The following is a 17,794-nucleotide window of genomic DNA, read 5'->3' on the forward strand; positions in this document are numbered from 1 at the left end:
TGCCCGAATAGAAGAACACGTCGAGGGCTTAGACAATGCCCAACAAGTGATCGTTCAGATGGTCTTAGAAATGTCTGAGGATTTGAGAGCAGCCTTTAGAGTGGTCACAGCTAAAGTGGCGGATTTAAGTGTCAGATTAAACATCACCATGAGAGCGGTGGAAAACCAAACCCTAACTGGGGTGAAGTACAATTTAACAAGATATAGGTCCTAGAGCTCAAGCCCTTTTGTAGGGTTCGAGATACCAAGGCTCTAAGAGAAGTTTAATTGTTGACCTTGAACAATACTTTCGAGCCACGAATACCGTGACAAAAGAAGCAAAGGTCACGTTGGCAACAATGCATCTAATTGACAATGCAAAGTTGCGGTGGAGATCCAAGTACACGGACATTCAAGATGGTTGATGTACTATGGATACTTGGGAAAACTTAAAACAAGAACTCTGCTCTCAGTTCTTCCTAGAGAATGTCGAGATAATCGCAAAAAGGAAGTTAAGAGAGCTAAGTCATACTGGCAATATCCGAGACTACGTTAAGCAATTTTTTGGACTTGCGTTAGATATTCGTGATATGTTCGAGAAAGACAAGGTCTTTAGTTTTGTCGAGGGGCTGAAGTCGTGGGTGAAAATGAAGCTCTACGAACAAAGAGTTCAAGACCATTCCACGCCCTATGCTATAGTCAAACGACTATTTGATCTTAGTATCGATCAACACCAAGAGATAAGGCGAAACCAGACATCTGCAAGTGGTGAAAATAAGAATTACCGACCCAACTTGTAACAACCGCTCTTCGACGTATCGAACCACGAATCGCCACGTAGACTCAAGGGTAAAAGCCATACAACATTTTCTTTTATAAAACGAGATACAAGAAAATTAAAGTTTCCAAATATGCATTCAAAAACCCGAAATAATTCAAAAACATGATGAGATTCGCGGAGTCACATCAAAAGAAAACAATTACAAAAGATCATTAGTTTCCAAAATAAATATCCAATGTTATTCATAGAAAGAGAGAACTCGATCTAAAGGCCTATTCTGCAACCGCATGGCTCCGCACGTTCTCGCCACCAACACCGGTCTACTTTCCACCTGAAAAAAATAGAAACAACAGGGAAGGAGTATAAAAATACTCAGTAAGCAACCTACTTGTAGGCTCTTGTCGGACTTAATCCTATTCACGGAATCTTAAGCTATGTGCTCGAAACTGTCTCTAATAAAGTCTGTTACGGTCTCAAGAGAAGACCTTATGGTTACTCGATATGAATTCTCCATACCTAACTACCTACTAAGCTCAAATAAGTGAATCCTCCCTCGTGGTGCCAGACAACATCTACCTGTTTCTAAGATCAATAGCTACCTGCCACTATGCCCTCCCAAGTTGGGTCAGTGTTGCCTTCCACCATCGTCAGGTTCAGAACAGTAAAACTACTTGTCTTAGAAATAGTAACTACTGTTACTTTACCTTTCAGGCTAGAATAGTAAACTACCTGCCTCCACGCTCTTCAGGGCTCGGTTAGTAAAAAGGTCATGACTCTCCTCACTAGGCACCCCTGATTTGGTACTACATAGTATACTCCCTATGGCTACTCATATCCTTTATGGGTGACAACTAAATCAAACAGTAATAAGTAGACCCTAACCTCGGTTGGTTAGTTCACGAATAGGGTTAATACCCTACCCGTCCCTATAAGATACCTAGTCAACCCATGACGACTATCAAAAGTATAACTCAGTACAAATACGTAAACAGTAGCTCATAGACTACGAAATTCACAATTCACATTCTCTAGCACATAGCAATTGGTCCAACTCATAACTAGGCAATAGTGAGCTGTTCAAACCCAGTGTATGACAATGAATAAATGCATACCACATGCTCATCCTACTAATTAAGTAATCATAATCTACCTCAACTTATTAGGAAGCATATCAATCCAATTATCTATCAGAGATTACATATTCATGTACGTGGAAGCTATACGACGGTAAACATAATTAGTGGTAAACTATTGAGATCATCTAAGCACAATTCTCATGAGACTTCTCCATATGGTTACTTACATGGTCGTAGACTTCTCGAGATTATATCGGGTCATTATGGAATTTGTGAGATAAGTACCCAAATTGGAATGAAAAATGGGTTAGATGGCATAAAAGGAGAGAAAAAGTTCTCAGGTTTGAGTTCTGCACAGGCGGGTCGAATCAAAGTGGTACACGCTTGGGTCGGGTCAGTTACACAAAAAACGAGTTGGGTCGGGTCAGTTATACAAAAACGAGTTGGGTCGGTCACCTCCTTCAATTACAAGTCTCATCGCATCATTAACATAAATTACAAACGTCAAATATTCTTAATATTTAAAGTAAGGCAGGGTAAGGTTGAATTGTAACTTTGTTCTAAGTTAGTCGGGTTGACCCGACAAAAAAAATGTCAACCCCACGAACCAACCTAAATTTTCAATTTTCCAAAAAATTCAACCCAACCCAAATCCGAAAAGAGAGTCTAACCAAACCCAACTTTTATAATTTGGATTGAATAATTGAAAGTAATCGTATTCTCAACTCATACGAACACCCTAATTACTTCATTCTAATTACTTCAGTCTCCACTATTTATTTAATTTTTTTAGTATAAGTTTCGAATCATTGAAGAGATTCATTACATATAAAATAAAAAAATCTATAACTTTAAAGTTTATAACGAAACGAATCTAAATCGTGACGGAGCGAATATTTATCCAAAAAAAAATTAGTTACTAAGAATTTGTTGAAGTAAATACCAATGAAGTTCTTCAATTTAGACAAAAACAAAAGAAGATGATGGGAATGTAATGTAGCACTAAATTACAAGCAAGTAAAAATAAAATGAAGATATAAACTATAAGTGATTCCTTGCAACTCACATGAATCTCTGCTCTCTCTCTTAGCCCTCTCCGTCCAAAATTCCCCTACTTAACCCCACACCACCATTCTTCTTCTCTCTTCTTCTCTTCCATCCCATCTCCCATGGGAGCCCATCTCTGCAGCTTTAGGCGCTTCGGTGTCAGTAGACCGTTCACGCCAGCCTCCCCCGGTGATGGTAAAGCCACAAACGCCCTTTAGAATTTGAAACTTTGTCCATACTCTTCTTCCTATTGTTTTACTCAATTGCAGACATATGTTTTAACTTTTAAAAGTTTCAACAACACTCTTAAATTTAAAAAACAAAAAAAAATATATCCGCTAATCTTTTGCTTATAAAATACCCATAAATTTTTAAAAGTGTTTTAAATAGTTTTGAAAAAGTTTCGTTAATACTGATTTTTTTTAAAAAAATTCCAAAATACCCTTATTATTAGTATGTGAATGAACTCTTTAGTATCATGTTTAAAAACGACCATTAATATCTTCAAATTAAAAGAGATGATTTATGTGATGTAGATAGAGACGGTTTTCATCCATGTATTGTCATTAAAAAAAATGAATTTAGATTAATGTTATTTTTAAATTTTTGTAGGTATTTTTAAATATGGAACTAACCCATTTTAATTTTTTTTAAAAAAAGTTTGGAAGATTATTAAAAATTTAAAGGTATTTTTTAAAATGGGTTTAAATCCAAAATTAAGAGTAAAAAAAGTATTTAGGCTAATACAAAATTTAAGAATATGGTAGTTAATTTAGGTATTTTGGTTAATTTGGCGTGGATTTTGCAGGGTATGCAATGTGCCGGAGGAGACGGCCGCAACGGCGGTGGAGAGAGGAAAGAGAAGGGCGGAGAGAGATGGAGACATCTATTGAGAAGAAAGAAATGAAGAAGGAGTACATGTCTTTGGAGGAGTTGCTGTTGGCTTCTCCGGGAGCGCCGTCGGAGCGAGCTTTTGGAAACGGCGGACATGGCGGATTCAAGAGAAAAGTGCATCCGACCAGGATGTCGCAGTGTTCCTCGTTTTGTGAGAGATCTGGTGTGGTCAGTGAATCAGTTGCAGAGGATCATGAGAACATTTGCAGACCCCAAACTGGGAAATTGAGGAAGAAAGTAAGCTTTAGGCTGCCGGAGGTGTCCGACGTTATTTTAATTTACTCGCCGGAGGGTGATGCGGCGGCCGACGGCGGGATTGTTGCTTCCTAGTTTCTGTTTTCCTATCGGAAAACTTCCTTCAGATATTTTTTTTGTGGTTATAATTTAAATAATATCACATGAATAAAGACAAATTATAGTTATGGGCCTCGTTCAAATCTACCTATGACCACATAACTCAACTGACTCGAAATATCCTATCCAAATCATAAATGTTGGATTTGATTCGATTCTCGTTTGAATTGGTTGAATTTTTTTAAAACTAAAAAATTGATTCGATTTGCGAGTTGACATTGTTTTGATCGGGCTCGAGAATAGGATTACAATTTAAACCAACCCTATTTAACTTTTAACTGAAAATATTTGCTAAATTCAGTGTGAAATTCTCTATTTATAATTATCAAATAAATTATAAATATATGAAAATTTAAAAAGCAATGAATTGATACAAGATATTTGTCTATTCAAATATGATATATATGGTAAATTATACTTCAACACTAAATATCCTCAATATCCTCAATAATAACTGATATTAATAATCCTCAATAATAACTGATATTAATAATCCTGTATTTGATATTTGAATTTTATGAAATTTTAGTTATTAATATAACAAGTATTGTGAAAGAATAGAATTTGTTATTTTTTTAAATGAACAACTCAGTGACCCAACTTGAAATGAGTTGGGTTGTGAACTTTATTCGAGTTGTTCGAAAAATGCAAGCACATGCAACATGAATCACGACATTCGTTCTTAGTGAGACCTAAAACCATGATTTTAGACTCTAGTGCTCCACTTTCATACACACGTAACACACTAATCTCATACCAATTTTGTAATCCTTGGGTCTTGCCGAGTATGCACTAATTTCGTATACCAATGGTATCAACTTCATACGCAAGTAGGAAAGGTACACATACATGAGGTTCCACTAGTAGAAAACATCAATTTTAATCTATGATGCATCATAATATATGTTCATCATTTGCTTGACTAAAAATCATAGTGCAGGATTCATCTTTTCATTAAACGATCACATCATTCGTTACAAGAATAATCTTATGACATAACATACATCAAACAATTCGTTCAACCAAACATATATAACATTCCAATAGTAAGATCACTGGTATCAATTATAGCTTAAACAATTATAAACTTTTTCGAAAGCTATTCAAACTCCAAATATAACTTGATGATGCTTAAATCTACGGACATCTATCAATGAACAGGTTTTATTTTTCAACGAGGTTATTAGATCAAACCCCAAAAACTTTATAACGGTCTTAGTCAGTAACAAGGAAAAAAAAAAATCTATATTAACCTTGAAAAGAAGTTACATAGAACACTTTCAATCTATAACATGGATACAAAACTTCAAAAACCAAGATTGCATTGTGACTTAATGCAACTATTCAAGTGAACATTTCCATATCCTTACAATATATAACAATGGCTATCCCATTTCCCTCTCTATACATAGCTATAAAGCCAGAGGTCCATACTTTGTGTATCTATATATATATATGCTTGTTTGTGATTGATATCTCAAAATTCAAGAACAAGTACCTTCAAATTTGGCAGTCACTACATTGGTTTATCTGTCTCAAAAACAAAACGTCCTGCAAATCCAATGGCCAAACATAAGCGAAAATCGAGTTCAAAATGCACGAGACGAAATCGAAAGGCGAAAAACGAAAAACGGGATGAAAAGAAGTATACCAAGTGTGGGCATGAGAAGAGAGACAGCAGCAATGCCAACGATCTTCAAAGGCAAGCCAATCTTGATCATGTCAGGTATGTCAATGTAGCCAGTGCTGAAGCCAACCACGTTGGAAGGTGTTGCTGTGGGCAGCATGAAGGCGAACTGTGCGCCAATGGCACCAGGAATTATAAGGGAGAGTGGGTGGAGGTGCATTGTGTTGGCTATTTGGATGAGTATTGGGATCACTAGTGTTGTGGTGGCGTTGTTTGATGTCACTAACTCTGTTATGAGGCTGCTTATAAGACATACTGCAGGGGCCACTGCTAAGTATGGGGCTTTGTGTAGGAAGTTTAATGCGTTGGCTAATATGTCTGCTAGGCCACTCTTGTTCACACCGTCTGCTATGGCGAAGCCTGCTCCTAGTAGCAATATGATCCCCCATGGTAGCTTCTTGCATTTGTTCCAGTCCATTAGTTTCTCTCCTTCTTGCTTCTGGTTTGGGATTATGAATAGTAATGTTGCCATCATCACCTGCACGGTTGAAATACTGTTACTCACTTGTAGTGTGAGATGCTACGTTGGTTGGGAGAGAATGAAACATTTTTTATAAGGCTGTGGAAACTTTTTACTAGCAGACACGTTTTAGAAACATTGCAGGGAAGCCTGAAAGGAAAAGTCCAAATAGGGCAATATAGCTAGCCACCGGACAATGTGCTAGTGAGGAGGCTGAACCCCAAAGAGGTGGACACGAGGCGGTGTGCCAGTAAGGACACTGGGCCTCGAAGGGGGTGGATTGGGGAGTCCCACATCGATTGAAGAAGGACGAGTGTCAGCGAGAATGCTAGGTCTCGAAGGGGGGTGGATTGTGAGATCCCACGTCGGTTGGGGAGAAGAATGAAACATTCTTTATGAGGGTGTGGAAACCTCTCCCGACGCGTTTTAAAAACCTAGGGAAAAACAAAAAGGAAAGTCCAAAAAAGACAATATCTGTCAACTGTGAGCTTGAGCTGTTACAAATGATATTAGAGCTAGACATCAGGCGATGTGTTAGTGAGGAGGTTGAACCCTGAAAGAGGTAAACACGAGCGGTGTGCCAGCAAGGACGCCGAGCCTCGAAGGGGGGTAGATTGGGGGGTCCCACATTGATAGAAGAAGGGAACGAGTGTTAGCAAGAACGCTAGGCCCAGAAGGAGGGTGGATTGTGAGAACAAAACATTCCCTTATAAGGGTGTGGAAACATCTCCCTACCATATGTGTTTTAAAAACCTTGAGAGAAAGTTTGAAAGGGAAAGCCTGAAGAGGACAATGTCGGGTAGCGGTAGGCTTGAGCTGCTACAAATGATATCAGAGCTAGACACCGACCGATGTGTTAGTGAGGAGGCTGAACCCGAGGGGAGTAGACACAAGGCGATGTGCTAACAAGGACGCTAGCCCCAAAGGGGAGTGGACTGAGGGGTACCACATCGATTAAAAAAGAGAACGAGTGCCAATGAGGACATTAAGTCTAAAACGTGTTTTAAAAACCTTTTAGAGACATCAGAGCACAAGTGTGTGATTATGAATGTCACTCACGCTGACAGTTCCATCACCAGCACGGCCATCAAACAGAGCTCCCCAACCAGGAATGTCATCAGTGATGTTCTTCGTCATCCACAGGAATATCAAAATCTGCAACAACAAAGTTCATATCTCCACAATCACAACACACAAACTTGTAAAAAAAAAACGTAAGAATCGACAAGAACAGTTCAGTGCCCACACCGAAAAAACAGCCACCACAGTCTTCTCAGCAAACGCCATAGGCCCTGTTCACAATCCATCATAGTTAATCAACAAAACAACAATCAATTTCAATTTCAATTTCAAAACATACCCAACGCATTCAGCTCCCTCCTAAGCTGTGTCTTATCAAGATGCGTGGAAAGCGCAGGCCCAGACCCTTTGGGGCAATACATCAAACACAAGACGACCCAAAACACAAAGAAAATTAACAGAGCCATTGGCAGCGCAAAGAAACTCCAAGTATTGAAGCTAATAGGATCGGCATCCGGAAAGTAACTCTTCCACATTCCGACGAGGATGAGATTGACGCCGGTGCCGGTGAGAGTGCTCATTCCTCCGATGGGGGTAGCGTAAGTGACCCCTAGAATCACGGCCTTGCAGAACTTGGTCTGGGCAACGGAACGGGACGGTCCCGCCGGAAAACGCTGGAGGATTCCGGTGGCGACGGGCATCATCATGACGGCGGTGGCGACGTTGTGCATCCACATGCTGACGAAGAAAGTGGTGGCGCAGATACCCAGAAGAAGAAGTGGTGGGTTCAGTGGCTCCCCACAGAAAAGGAGAGTTACCTGAATTTATTGAATGGTCATTTCACTAATTTCACTCAATTGATTTTAATTTCATTCTAAAAAGGTTCAAATTTGATCCATTTGAGACATTTAAAAAGAAAAAAAAAACATGTCCCAATTGTTGTTTGGTACAATAATTTTCTAATAAATCGGCTCGAACCTAGTACATATTGTCCTCTTTGTGTTTTCCTTTCAGACTTCTCCTCAAGGGTTTAAAACGCGTCTTACGAGAAGGTTTCCACACGTTTATAAAGTGTGTTTTGTGTTCCTCCCGAATCAATATGAGACATCACAATCCACCCCCTTCAGGGTCAGCGTCTTCGCTGACACTCGTTCATTTCTCCCATCGATTTGGGGCTAGCGTCTTTACTGGCACACCACCTCGTGTCTATCCCCCTTCAGGGAACAACAAGAACGCTGACACATTGTCTGGTGTCTAGCTCTGATACCATTTGTAACCGTCGAGGCCCACCTGTAGCAAATATTGTTCTATTGGGCCCGTAGCAAATATTGTCCTATTTGGCCCTTCCCAAAAAACCCATACTATGAGCATAAACTCTGGTGGCTTCCTTTTTTAACCAAAAAAAAATTGTTTTTTTTTGTCTAATAAAATTCATTTTATTAGACATAAATGAGAAAATCGACTAAATTATTTAAAATATTGAAATTAATAGTTTTTTTTTTTTTTAATAGAGTAATTAAAAAATAATAGAAAATAGGAAAGAAAACAAAAAATTGATGGGCAACTTCCAATAATTGAACAAATAAATTAAAATTTAAATGAAAACTCACATTGAGAGCCAATCTCTTATGAATGTTGTAATGCTCAACGGCGAGGGCAAGAATGAAGCTACCAAGAACCAGCGCGATCACATCATTCATATAATTATGAGCCACCTCGTCCGCCGCCGCGATTCCGAACAGCGGGAACAGAAACAGCGGTGACATCGACGTGATCGGCATCGGCACCGCTTCGGTTAGCCACCACGTGAACACCCACACCAGCACCCCCAGCATATTCCGGCTCCCGGGGGACGACCCCTCCAGCTTCATGAAGCTGCACACGGCAGCGCATAGAACCGGCCCGAGAACGACATACAAGTTTTTTAGGGTGAAGATCGAGTTCACCGTGGATCGGAAGCTGCCCGACCGGTGGAATTGAGGGTCGTCGTCGGCAGCTAGAAGTGGCGTCTTTGAGTCGTCGGAGATCGGAATGGATGTGTGTTGGCCGTTCATTTCAGAGAGAGAAGGGAAAATGGAGAATTGTGATGAAATTATAATTTGAGAAATTTGGATCTATTTATTTTGGAGTTACATGAATTTAATTAAATAAATAAATTAATGGATAAACTCTCCCCAACCAGTTCATAGCTCAACCCTCTATTTTTGACTTATCATAGAAAAATTATATTGATTTACTGTTTACATTAATAATTAAAATTTCATAAAATTCAAATATCAAACATTTATAAATCACAACATCAGCTACAAATGTTAAATATTTTTAATCTTTAAAAAATAGAGTAAGCGGAATTGGATTATAATCTATTTTTGGGTAGGTTAGATTGACCTGACCCAGAAAACGTCAACCCACAAATCGAATTAGATTTTCGATTTTTCAAAAATTCAATACAATCCAAATCGAAAAAAAATCTAACCCGACTCAGATTGATCGAGTTATCGGTTCATTCATATCAATACTATATCTATATATATATATATAAGGTGTTTGTAATTATAGTTAAATTAATAATAGCCGCGAATTCACCGCTCAAGCCTCTATTTAATTAAAATTTCATAAAATTCAAATATCAAGTGACAACATCAGCTACCAACATTAAATGTTTTTAATTATTTTAAAAACAGGTAGGGTCGAGTTAGATTATAACCTATTTTTGGGTAAGTTAGATTGACCCGACCAGAAAAATGCCAACCCACAAATTGAATTGAATTTTCGATTTTTTAAAAATTCAATCCAATCCAAATTGAAAAAGAATCTAATCACCAAACTCAGATGGGTCGAGTTATCTGTTCATATCATAACTCTAATTTATTTATTTAATTATATATATATATATATATATATATATATATATATATATATATATATATATAAAAGGTATTTGCAATTATGTAGTGTTTGCATATTAGTGGTTCCTAGTTGTGTGGGGACCACGAGAGGACACCCCAAATATTGGTAGGCTTCAAAATATTAAAAAAAAAAAAAAAAAAAAAAATTTTCAGGTATTTATTTATTCGATGAATTAATTATCCAATTGGGACGCGCCAACTTGTAAAATCTTACGTGGCAAAACTAGTGATCATCCTCTTCAATTGTGTGACGTGTAATTTAATTTCAATCATATGAATGGCTTAAAATAATTCAAATTATTTAATTAAATTCGAATTTTGATGAAAAAAAAAAATCTGTTCGCCCCTTCACATATCTGGCTCTAAAATGGGGACGTTAGTATTGAAAATGATGTGGCTTGTAAAATCTTCGAAACTAATGGTTTAGGAGCCGTGTATAAAACAATGGCGTTTAGCCACAAATGTCGAATGAAATTTGATCGTTTTCATTGGTATGCGGGTATAAGCGTTTGAGCTTGGTTGGCACAATGAAGTATGAGAGTGATATATGTATGTAACGTTAAAAATATCATCAGTGTCCCAATAGAGTCAAGTCCCGTAATTGTATGAGTTCATTGTCTATGTATTTTAAGAAAATGATTTGGGTATTTTAGAAATAAATTATTTAGTTTCTACCGTAAATAACTCCCCGTCAGTACTAAGATTTTTACAAAAAGAAATCTCAAGCAAGGTAAAGTGTAGAAATGTCTTGTAATATCTTCTTGATTGATCTTAATAAAGATGGCGAGTGTTTCCCACAAAGAGTTGTGTTTAACAGTCTAATATCAGAGTAAAGTTGGTATAGTTATTCTGATCTATTCGGATTCTTAGTATGCTTTGTGGTTGGAGGTTTGTCTGATCTTCCATATCATAAATAATTTCTTGAGATTATTAGTGTGTGAGTTTCGTGTCGTGAGTAGTCCATGACTCTACAAGTTTTGCGTCGAAAAAGATTATTTGGTATTATTGAGGTATAGCTAACACGATGAGTGATTTCCAAATTGTTGGATGAATTAAAAAACTCAACAGCAACAACTACAACACGATGGGTAAAAAGCATGATGTCCTATTTACAATGATATAACCTTGACGAGAGGTCATTGGTGAAAATAAAATTACCCCATAAGGAGGATTCTAATGGTGTCTTATGTTAATGGAGAATCAAACCCGACAAAGCAAAGTTTGTCTTAAAAATCACAGTCGAAGAAGAGATGTTAGAGCACATTCAAGATAACAAGACACCGAAAGAAGCATGAGACACATTCGTGACGCATTTCTCAAAGAAAAACAATACGAAGTTACAAATTCTAGAGAATGAGTTGTTATCAATCTCACAATGCAACATGACGATGGCTCAGCACTTCCATAAGGTCAAGCCATTCTATTGAGAGATTACCGAACTAAATTCAAGTTTGTCATTGAAGAAGCTCAAATGAAGATGATCATTATTCACAAATTCCAACCCGGATATAGAAGCTTCGTTATTACTATACAAGGACAGTCCCCTCAACCATCTCTGGTAAAGTTTGAAAATTTGTTAGCCAACCAAGGAGTCATGGCTAAATAGATGGGAGACATCACGTTAAAGGGTGAAGAATAAACATTCTACACAAGTGAAAGTCAGAGCAATAATAAGTCATCTACCAAACGTGGATACTAAAATGGAGATAAAGAAAAAAGTCACCAAGGAACTGCACAACCTCGAAGAGCTCAAAATAACAACAACAAGAGTTACTCAGGGAAGATATTTGAAGGTATTTGCTACCCTTGCAGAAAGAAGGGCCACATGTCCAAAGATTGTTGGTCAAGGAAAAAGTCCATGTCTAAAAAGAAATGGAGGATGAATGAGATGCAGAAGTACTATGTGTCATAGAAGAAGACGAGCTAGCGCTCATGACGATTAGAGTGGTGCAATGACAACGGGGTGGCCTTCAGGGAAGGAAGTATTACCTCACTTGGACAACATTGAAGAAATTCTACCATAGAAGACGAGGGAGCAAACTGTACACATTCAGCGCATGAAGATCCAAGTGACATTGATGTTAACGAGCGAATCCAATGAAAAGGAAACGACACATCAACAACTTCAGTGATAAAAAAGAATTTAAAAGCTAAATCTTAAGTATGCCAACACAGCTATTATAGAAGACAAAGTTAAAGAGCCAGAGACATATGAACAAGTATCACAAAACTTGGCTCGGCAGTGATGGAGAAGAAAATATAGTCTTGGACCAAGATCAAACTTGGGAACTAGTGTCAAAACTAGGAGATGTCAAAACCATCTCTTGCAAGTAGGTCAACAAAATAAAAGCGCTGATTGGATGGATCAATCGAGAGATTCAAGGCTCGATCGTAGATAATGCTAATCACGTATACAAGCTTAGAAAAGGTTTTTACGAATTGAAGCAAGCATCAAGAGCTTGGCATGGTAAGATGGTTAAATTTCTTACCCAAAGTGGTTATTCAGTTGCGTATGGTGCGTTTCTTAGATGAAAGAGCTAGGAGAGCTTAAACATGTCTTGAGCCTAGAAGTTGATCACACCGAGTTTTGTCGTGGGACCCTCATCAAATAGTGTAATTACTAAGATAGATAAAACTTAAAGACCTAATAATACAATTTTATTTATCTACGTTATGGTTCTTCATGGCTATATATCCAGCATGGCTAACCTACCCTACCCTAAGACATCATAGTTAACCTAAATGAGTGTAGATATGCTACGAATGAGGCGAGTATCAGACATCATGAGATGATAAGTATCTAGATAGGGCCAGTATCTAAGAGACTATAAGAAGAGAGTCAACCGTTCAATTAGGACCCCAATTGTGTTAGATCTTAAGAGACACGTGGTTAGAGGGTACAATGTCTTGTAGAACCTCGCCTAGAGCAACAGGACGCAATTTGTAATCCCAAAAAGTCGATGACTCGGATACATTGTACGTAGCCATATAAAAATTCGATTAGAACCTATAAGTAAGCTACCTATGAAGTATTTTATATTTGCTCATAATTTTGAATTCCATCTCGTCGCCCTTCTTTAACAATCAAAACTTTTTTATCGAGACTTTTTAAAACTCTGCATTAGTACGTGACGGTCTGTAATATGAAGTCTCGAAAAGCAGATCACTTCAGTGTCCTATTGTTGAATGCTATATGCTTGGCCGAATGACGTGTTTGATGTATATTATGCTATAACATTATTGTCGTATGAATGCTAATTATAATTTTAAAATAATTATAATTGAGATTAAAATTTAAATTTGATAAAATAAGTAATGATTGAATTATTTCCTAAAATTTAATATCTCAAAACATAAAAATATTTGGTAAAATGTTTAAAGGATTACGACAAGTCGTACTAAGGACAAGACAGCTGAACCAAACAGCCTCCCTTAATCCATTATGAACCTGTCGGGTCAATGAATTTCCCCAAATTATTGAGGGGCCTTGAGTGGCCAGGACCACCACCACGTGTCGAATATCTATAGGAGAATGTTAGCTGGCCCCCACTTGGCTTAATAATGTGGCTATAAACCACGTGGTCCCCTGACGATGTGTAATTTTAGCATTATCATGGTTTTACACGTGGAAATGGTTCTGTTTTTCGTGGGTGAGCTGGAATAAATTCTGACGTGTTCAAATAATTAGAATCTTACAAAAATATCTCTGCATCTTGACCGGTAAACGTTTGATTTTGAGTTTTATGAAATTTTAATTATATATAAGTATGAATTTTATTTTAATTAATTAACCTAGGACTCAACCCGAAAATAGAGGATTGGGTTATGAGCTTTATTCGGGTTGTTCGGGTCACTAGTCTAACCAACTAAAAATGACGAGTTAAAACAAAACAAAACAAGAAAAGAACTGAACAAGGTGGTGTCAGATTGTCTCTCTTTTATCTCGAGTCCGAGCCCTCCATTATCTTCAAGGCCCATCTTTTCCGTTGGGCCTTCTTCAAAGGGTTAGCTCTAAAAAAAATAAAAAATAAAAATAAAAAAAGACGGGAAAAATTACAATTTTACCCTCTCACCCGTTATTAAACGGTGTCGGGAGAGAGTAACTTCTCGTTAGCATCGAGAAAAATTAGTTTCTCTCGATTATGTCATTTATCATTTAAAAAAATTATTTTTTTCTAATAAATCTCGTAGTCTCGAGATTATAGGTGTTCGGAGAAAATAATTTTTTTTCTATATATTAATCTTTTTCGCTTTTTTTATTTACTAATTTATATTAGTCTTAATTTAGTACTTTTATTTATTAAGATATAATTTAAAATATATATATATATATACATACCAACTTTTTTTGGCTTCTAATTTTATTGATAAAAATATCCATATTTTTCAATCTTTTTTAATCCAATTTGTCTAATCATTTTAATGTTGGTTTTATATTTTTTAACACAATTTTTTTACCATAAAAAATATAAAATAAAATAATTTAATTTAATAATAATTGTTTTTCACTTTCTAACGGATAGTGGGTTAAAATGTCGAGTTTGAAAACGGACCAAAATGCCTTAAAATCCAAAACTCGATACGAAAAAAGATTTAGGCTCGAATGTGAAAGGAAGAATTTATAGGAACCCTAATCGTGACGTCGGGCCAGCATCTCGACATTCTTAAGGTTTGGTGGATTAAAAAATAGCATATTGAGACACTTCAAACAGATCTAGTCATTATCTGTTTTGGGTTTTTACCGGTAACACTTCTTGTTATCACCCTCAAGCTCCAAATTACTTCTTTCCGCTCTAAATATTCTTAATACTTGTTCGAATCCTCGTTTTAGCTTGAATATCCCGAATCTTGTAAAATAATAAATAAATAAATAAAAATTTGTGAAACTATACAAATAGACTCTTGTACCGTAATGCCACAATCAAAATGCTCTGATACCAATTGTTGTAGCAGAAGCGGAAGCAAAATCAATCGTACTCATACACCCACCAATATAAATTAAACAAAGAGACACAAAAATTTACGTGGTTTGTAGTTTATAAGTGTATCTCTCCTTTGAGCGAAATGCAGCAAAAGGAAGGAAAATCCATGGACCGACCCCATCGTCTCCACCCCGTAGGAACTACGAGATCACCCCAAGGACGCCTTCGGTATCCAGGGGTCGCGGACCGACCATAGAACCCTGTTCAATAAGTGGAACGCATTAGCTGTCCTCTATTCGGTTGGGCGCTCTCGCGTTACAAAGTCTTTCTTACAAAGTTTCTCTCAATTGTCTTTAGATAAATACAAAATGACAAGACTCCACGTCTCAAAACAATACTAGACAAACCTTTATATATGCATAGTGATACATGAATCAGAGCAACAATAATGCTCATACGTGAATCGAGATGATTCATGTACCAATATGGAAGATGAACTAAATGAATCCAATAGATTCATGAATCGAACGGGGGAATGTACCAAAATAAAACAACAAATCAACTAGGAATCAAATTACGTAAACAAGTGACTCTAACTTCAATAAATTCAGATGATAAGTAAATTAAAATCAAAATTAAACGAGAATCGTTCATCTCTCACATGCACGTGCATAGCTGATCTTACAACTTATAACTCGATCTTCACTTTATTTCACTCCTAAGTTCTTATTATTTGGTTTCTCTAAGTTACCTTACTAGAATCCACCGAACTTATTTCTTTTCAAAGATATTAGCTTTCGTACATCTATTGCATGGGTTCATTCCCATGGTCGATCAATTTAACGTGTAACATTACGACCATAGATTTGAGTATACCATCGAAGTAGTTCCTAATTTTTTTTTTTAAATTCGCTTCGATTACCTCCGTACATTAATCTACCGGACACAAAATAAAAATTAAAAAATATTTAATTTTGGAATTTATTCTTTTTCTAAAGCAAAGCAAATGATTCCCTCAAAAGGGTAAAAAAGGCTTTTTAATATTCCCATCAATTTCTTTTCTCCATTAATTCCATTTAAACTCGGAGGAGATCGAGAGAGCGCCGTTGCAGACAGGAATCTTCATCCTTTGATTCAAAAGCTTCAGCCGGTACACATGGCAGCGGCGATGAAGAAGCTGGTGGCAGTTTTCACGGCGGCATTTATTGCGACCACGGTTGCCGGAGCTCAGACGCATCATGTCGTCGGCGGAGACCGGGGATGGGACGTCGATTCCAACGTCGGTTCTTGGTCGGCCGGAAGGAAATTCAGAGTCGGAGACAAAATATGTAAGATCCATTCGTTTCTTAACTGTTTTTTCCCCCGATAATTTTCTGTTTGGATTCTCGGAAAGTCATGAGTTTATAGGAATACTGTCGTCATTGGTATTGAGGTCTTTTAATGAAGTGTAAAGCAAAGCCATGAGAGCTTATGGTCGAAGTGGTTAATATCATACCATTGTGGAAAGTCGAGTTCATTTGACAATAGTAACCGACAATTTTTTTTCCTCCACTGATACGGATCACGAGGGAAAGTGACCAATTGAATTATTGATTATTGATCTTTTTATTATTATTATTGTTATTATTAATTTTTTTTTGGTTCAAAATATACCATTTTTAAAATTATTATTTTAAAAAAAAAATAATTTAAAGTTTAAAAGTTAAGAACAAGGCGTTTTAAAATTAATTAAATGTGAATTGAGTTTAAAATAATAAAGATATATTTTTTAAAAATAAATTGCTAATTTTATTTATTTATTTTTATTTTATTCAATTTGTATTTGTAATAAAGTGGGGGGGGGGGGGGCNGGGTAAGATAGTGGAGCTGCAAAGCAAGAAGGAATACGAAGCGTGCGATGTAAGCAACTTCATCAGGATGTACACTGACGGCATAGATATCGTGCCGTTAAACGGAGAGGGAATCCGCTACTTCGCGAGTAGCAAACCAGAAAGCTGCAAAAAGGGCCTGAAACTGCACGTACAAGTGGAAGCCCAAGCCCAAGACCAAGACCAAGACCAAGCCCAACACAAGGCCCAAATGAAAACGACAGGAGTTGAAACAACGAACGACGTGTCGGACAGTGATTCTGCGGCAGCTCCGCCCACTCCTTCCGCCTCTTCTCCGCCCTTAACTGCCATGTCTTATCTCACTCTCACCTTTTTGCCCTTCACCCTTTACTTATCTTATTGGATCATATGAAACATTTTTTTTCCTTTCTAATGTGATCTTATAATAAAGTTAATTAGATTAAGAATAAGTACATTATGATTGATACGTGATAATTAGTTAAGCACGATTAGATGCTCCAAAATGTTTTCTTAACCGCTTCTTCATTAAAGTTTAGAACTATTTTGACGGTGCAATTTAATTCTAAGCAAATAATTACACGAGAATTAAATGAAATTGTCTCAAAGTAAACTCTAATAACATTGAGCATAATTCAAATTTCTCTGATGTAATTTTTTATTTTTAAGACGTTTTATTCACTTTTTAGATTACATTTATATATTAATTATACTAATAAAATATAAATGTTACTATATTATTGAGAGTGAGTCCCACCTTTATAGAAGATTATGAGTTTATAAGTGAGAAATACTATCTCCATTGGTATGAGGTATTT

The 17,794-nt window shown here is 36.8% G+C and overlaps 3 protein-coding genes across 3 annotated transcripts; 2 read left to right on the forward strand and 1 right to left on the reverse strand.

The window, feature by feature from the left end:
* Positions 1 to 2,950: 2,950 nt before the first annotated feature.
* Positions 2,951 to 4,132, forward strand: LOC111782536. The gene is made up of 2 exons (XM_023663302.1): positions 2,951 to 3,078; positions 3,692 to 4,132. Exons 1-2 carry the CDS (start codon positions 3,006 to 3,008, stop codon positions 4,105 to 4,107), a joined length of 489 nt encoding a protein of 162 aa, XP_023519070.1. The 5' UTR covers positions 2,951 to 3,005; the 3' UTR covers positions 4,108 to 4,132.
* Positions 4,133 to 5,354: 1,222 nt separating this feature from the next.
* On the reverse strand, positions 5,355 to 9,395 carry LOC111782533 (tonoplast dicarboxylate transporter). Its single transcript, XM_023663295.1, has 6 exons — positions 8,909 to 9,395; positions 7,639 to 8,116; positions 7,527 to 7,570; positions 7,338 to 7,433; positions 5,783 to 6,296; positions 5,355 to 5,682 (listed from the first exon to the last, which is right to left on the reverse strand). The coding sequence occupies exons 1-6, from the start codon at positions 9,350 to 9,352 to the stop codon at positions 5,648 to 5,650; spliced, it is 1,611 nt and encodes a 536-aa protein (XP_023519063.1). The 5' UTR covers positions 9,353 to 9,395; the 3' UTR covers positions 5,355 to 5,647.
* A 6,792-nt stretch (positions 9,396 to 16,187) lies between these two features.
* LOC111783538 (uclacyanin 1-like) lies at positions 16,188 to 17,440 on the forward strand. Its single transcript, XM_023664465.1, has 2 exons — positions 16,188 to 16,492; positions 16,963 to 17,440. The coding sequence occupies exons 1-2, from the start codon at positions 16,286 to 16,288 to the stop codon at positions 17,368 to 17,370; spliced, it is 615 nt and encodes a 204-aa protein (XP_023520233.1). The 5' UTR covers positions 16,188 to 16,285; the 3' UTR covers positions 17,371 to 17,440.
* The last annotated feature ends 354 nt before the right edge of the window (positions 17,441 to 17,794 follow it).

Source organism: Cucurbita pepo, chromosome LG20 (assembly GCF_002806865.2).
Source record: "Cucurbita pepo subsp. pepo cultivar mu-cu-16 chromosome LG20, ASM280686v2, whole genome shotgun sequence".
Classification (NCBI taxonomy): domain Eukaryota; kingdom Viridiplantae; phylum Streptophyta; class Magnoliopsida; order Cucurbitales; family Cucurbitaceae; genus Cucurbita; species Cucurbita pepo.

Excerpts from the sequence above, each read along its gene's own strand:
- LOC111782536 (XM_023663302.1), top strand. The coding sequence starts at position 3,006 with ATGGGAGCCCATCTCTGCAGCTTTAGGCGCTTCGGTGTCAGTAGACCG. Across the intron at positions 3,079-3,691 it reads GCCAGCCTCCCCCGGTGATG|GGTATGCAATGTGCCGGAGG; the intron begins GTAAAGCCACAA and ends TGGATTTTGCAG.
- LOC111782533 (XM_023663295.1), bottom strand. The coding sequence starts at position 9,352 with ATGAACGGCCAACACACATCCATTCCGATCTCCGACGACTCAAAGACG. Across the intron at positions 7,571-7,638 it reads GAGGGAGCTGAATGCGTTGG|GGCCTATGGCGTTTGCTGAG; the intron begins GTATGTTTTGAA and ends GATTGTGAACAG. Across the intron at positions 7,434-7,526 it reads CTGTGGTGGCTGTTTTTTCG|ATTTTGATATTCCTGTGGAT; the intron begins GTGTGGGCACTG and ends TTGTTGTTGCAG.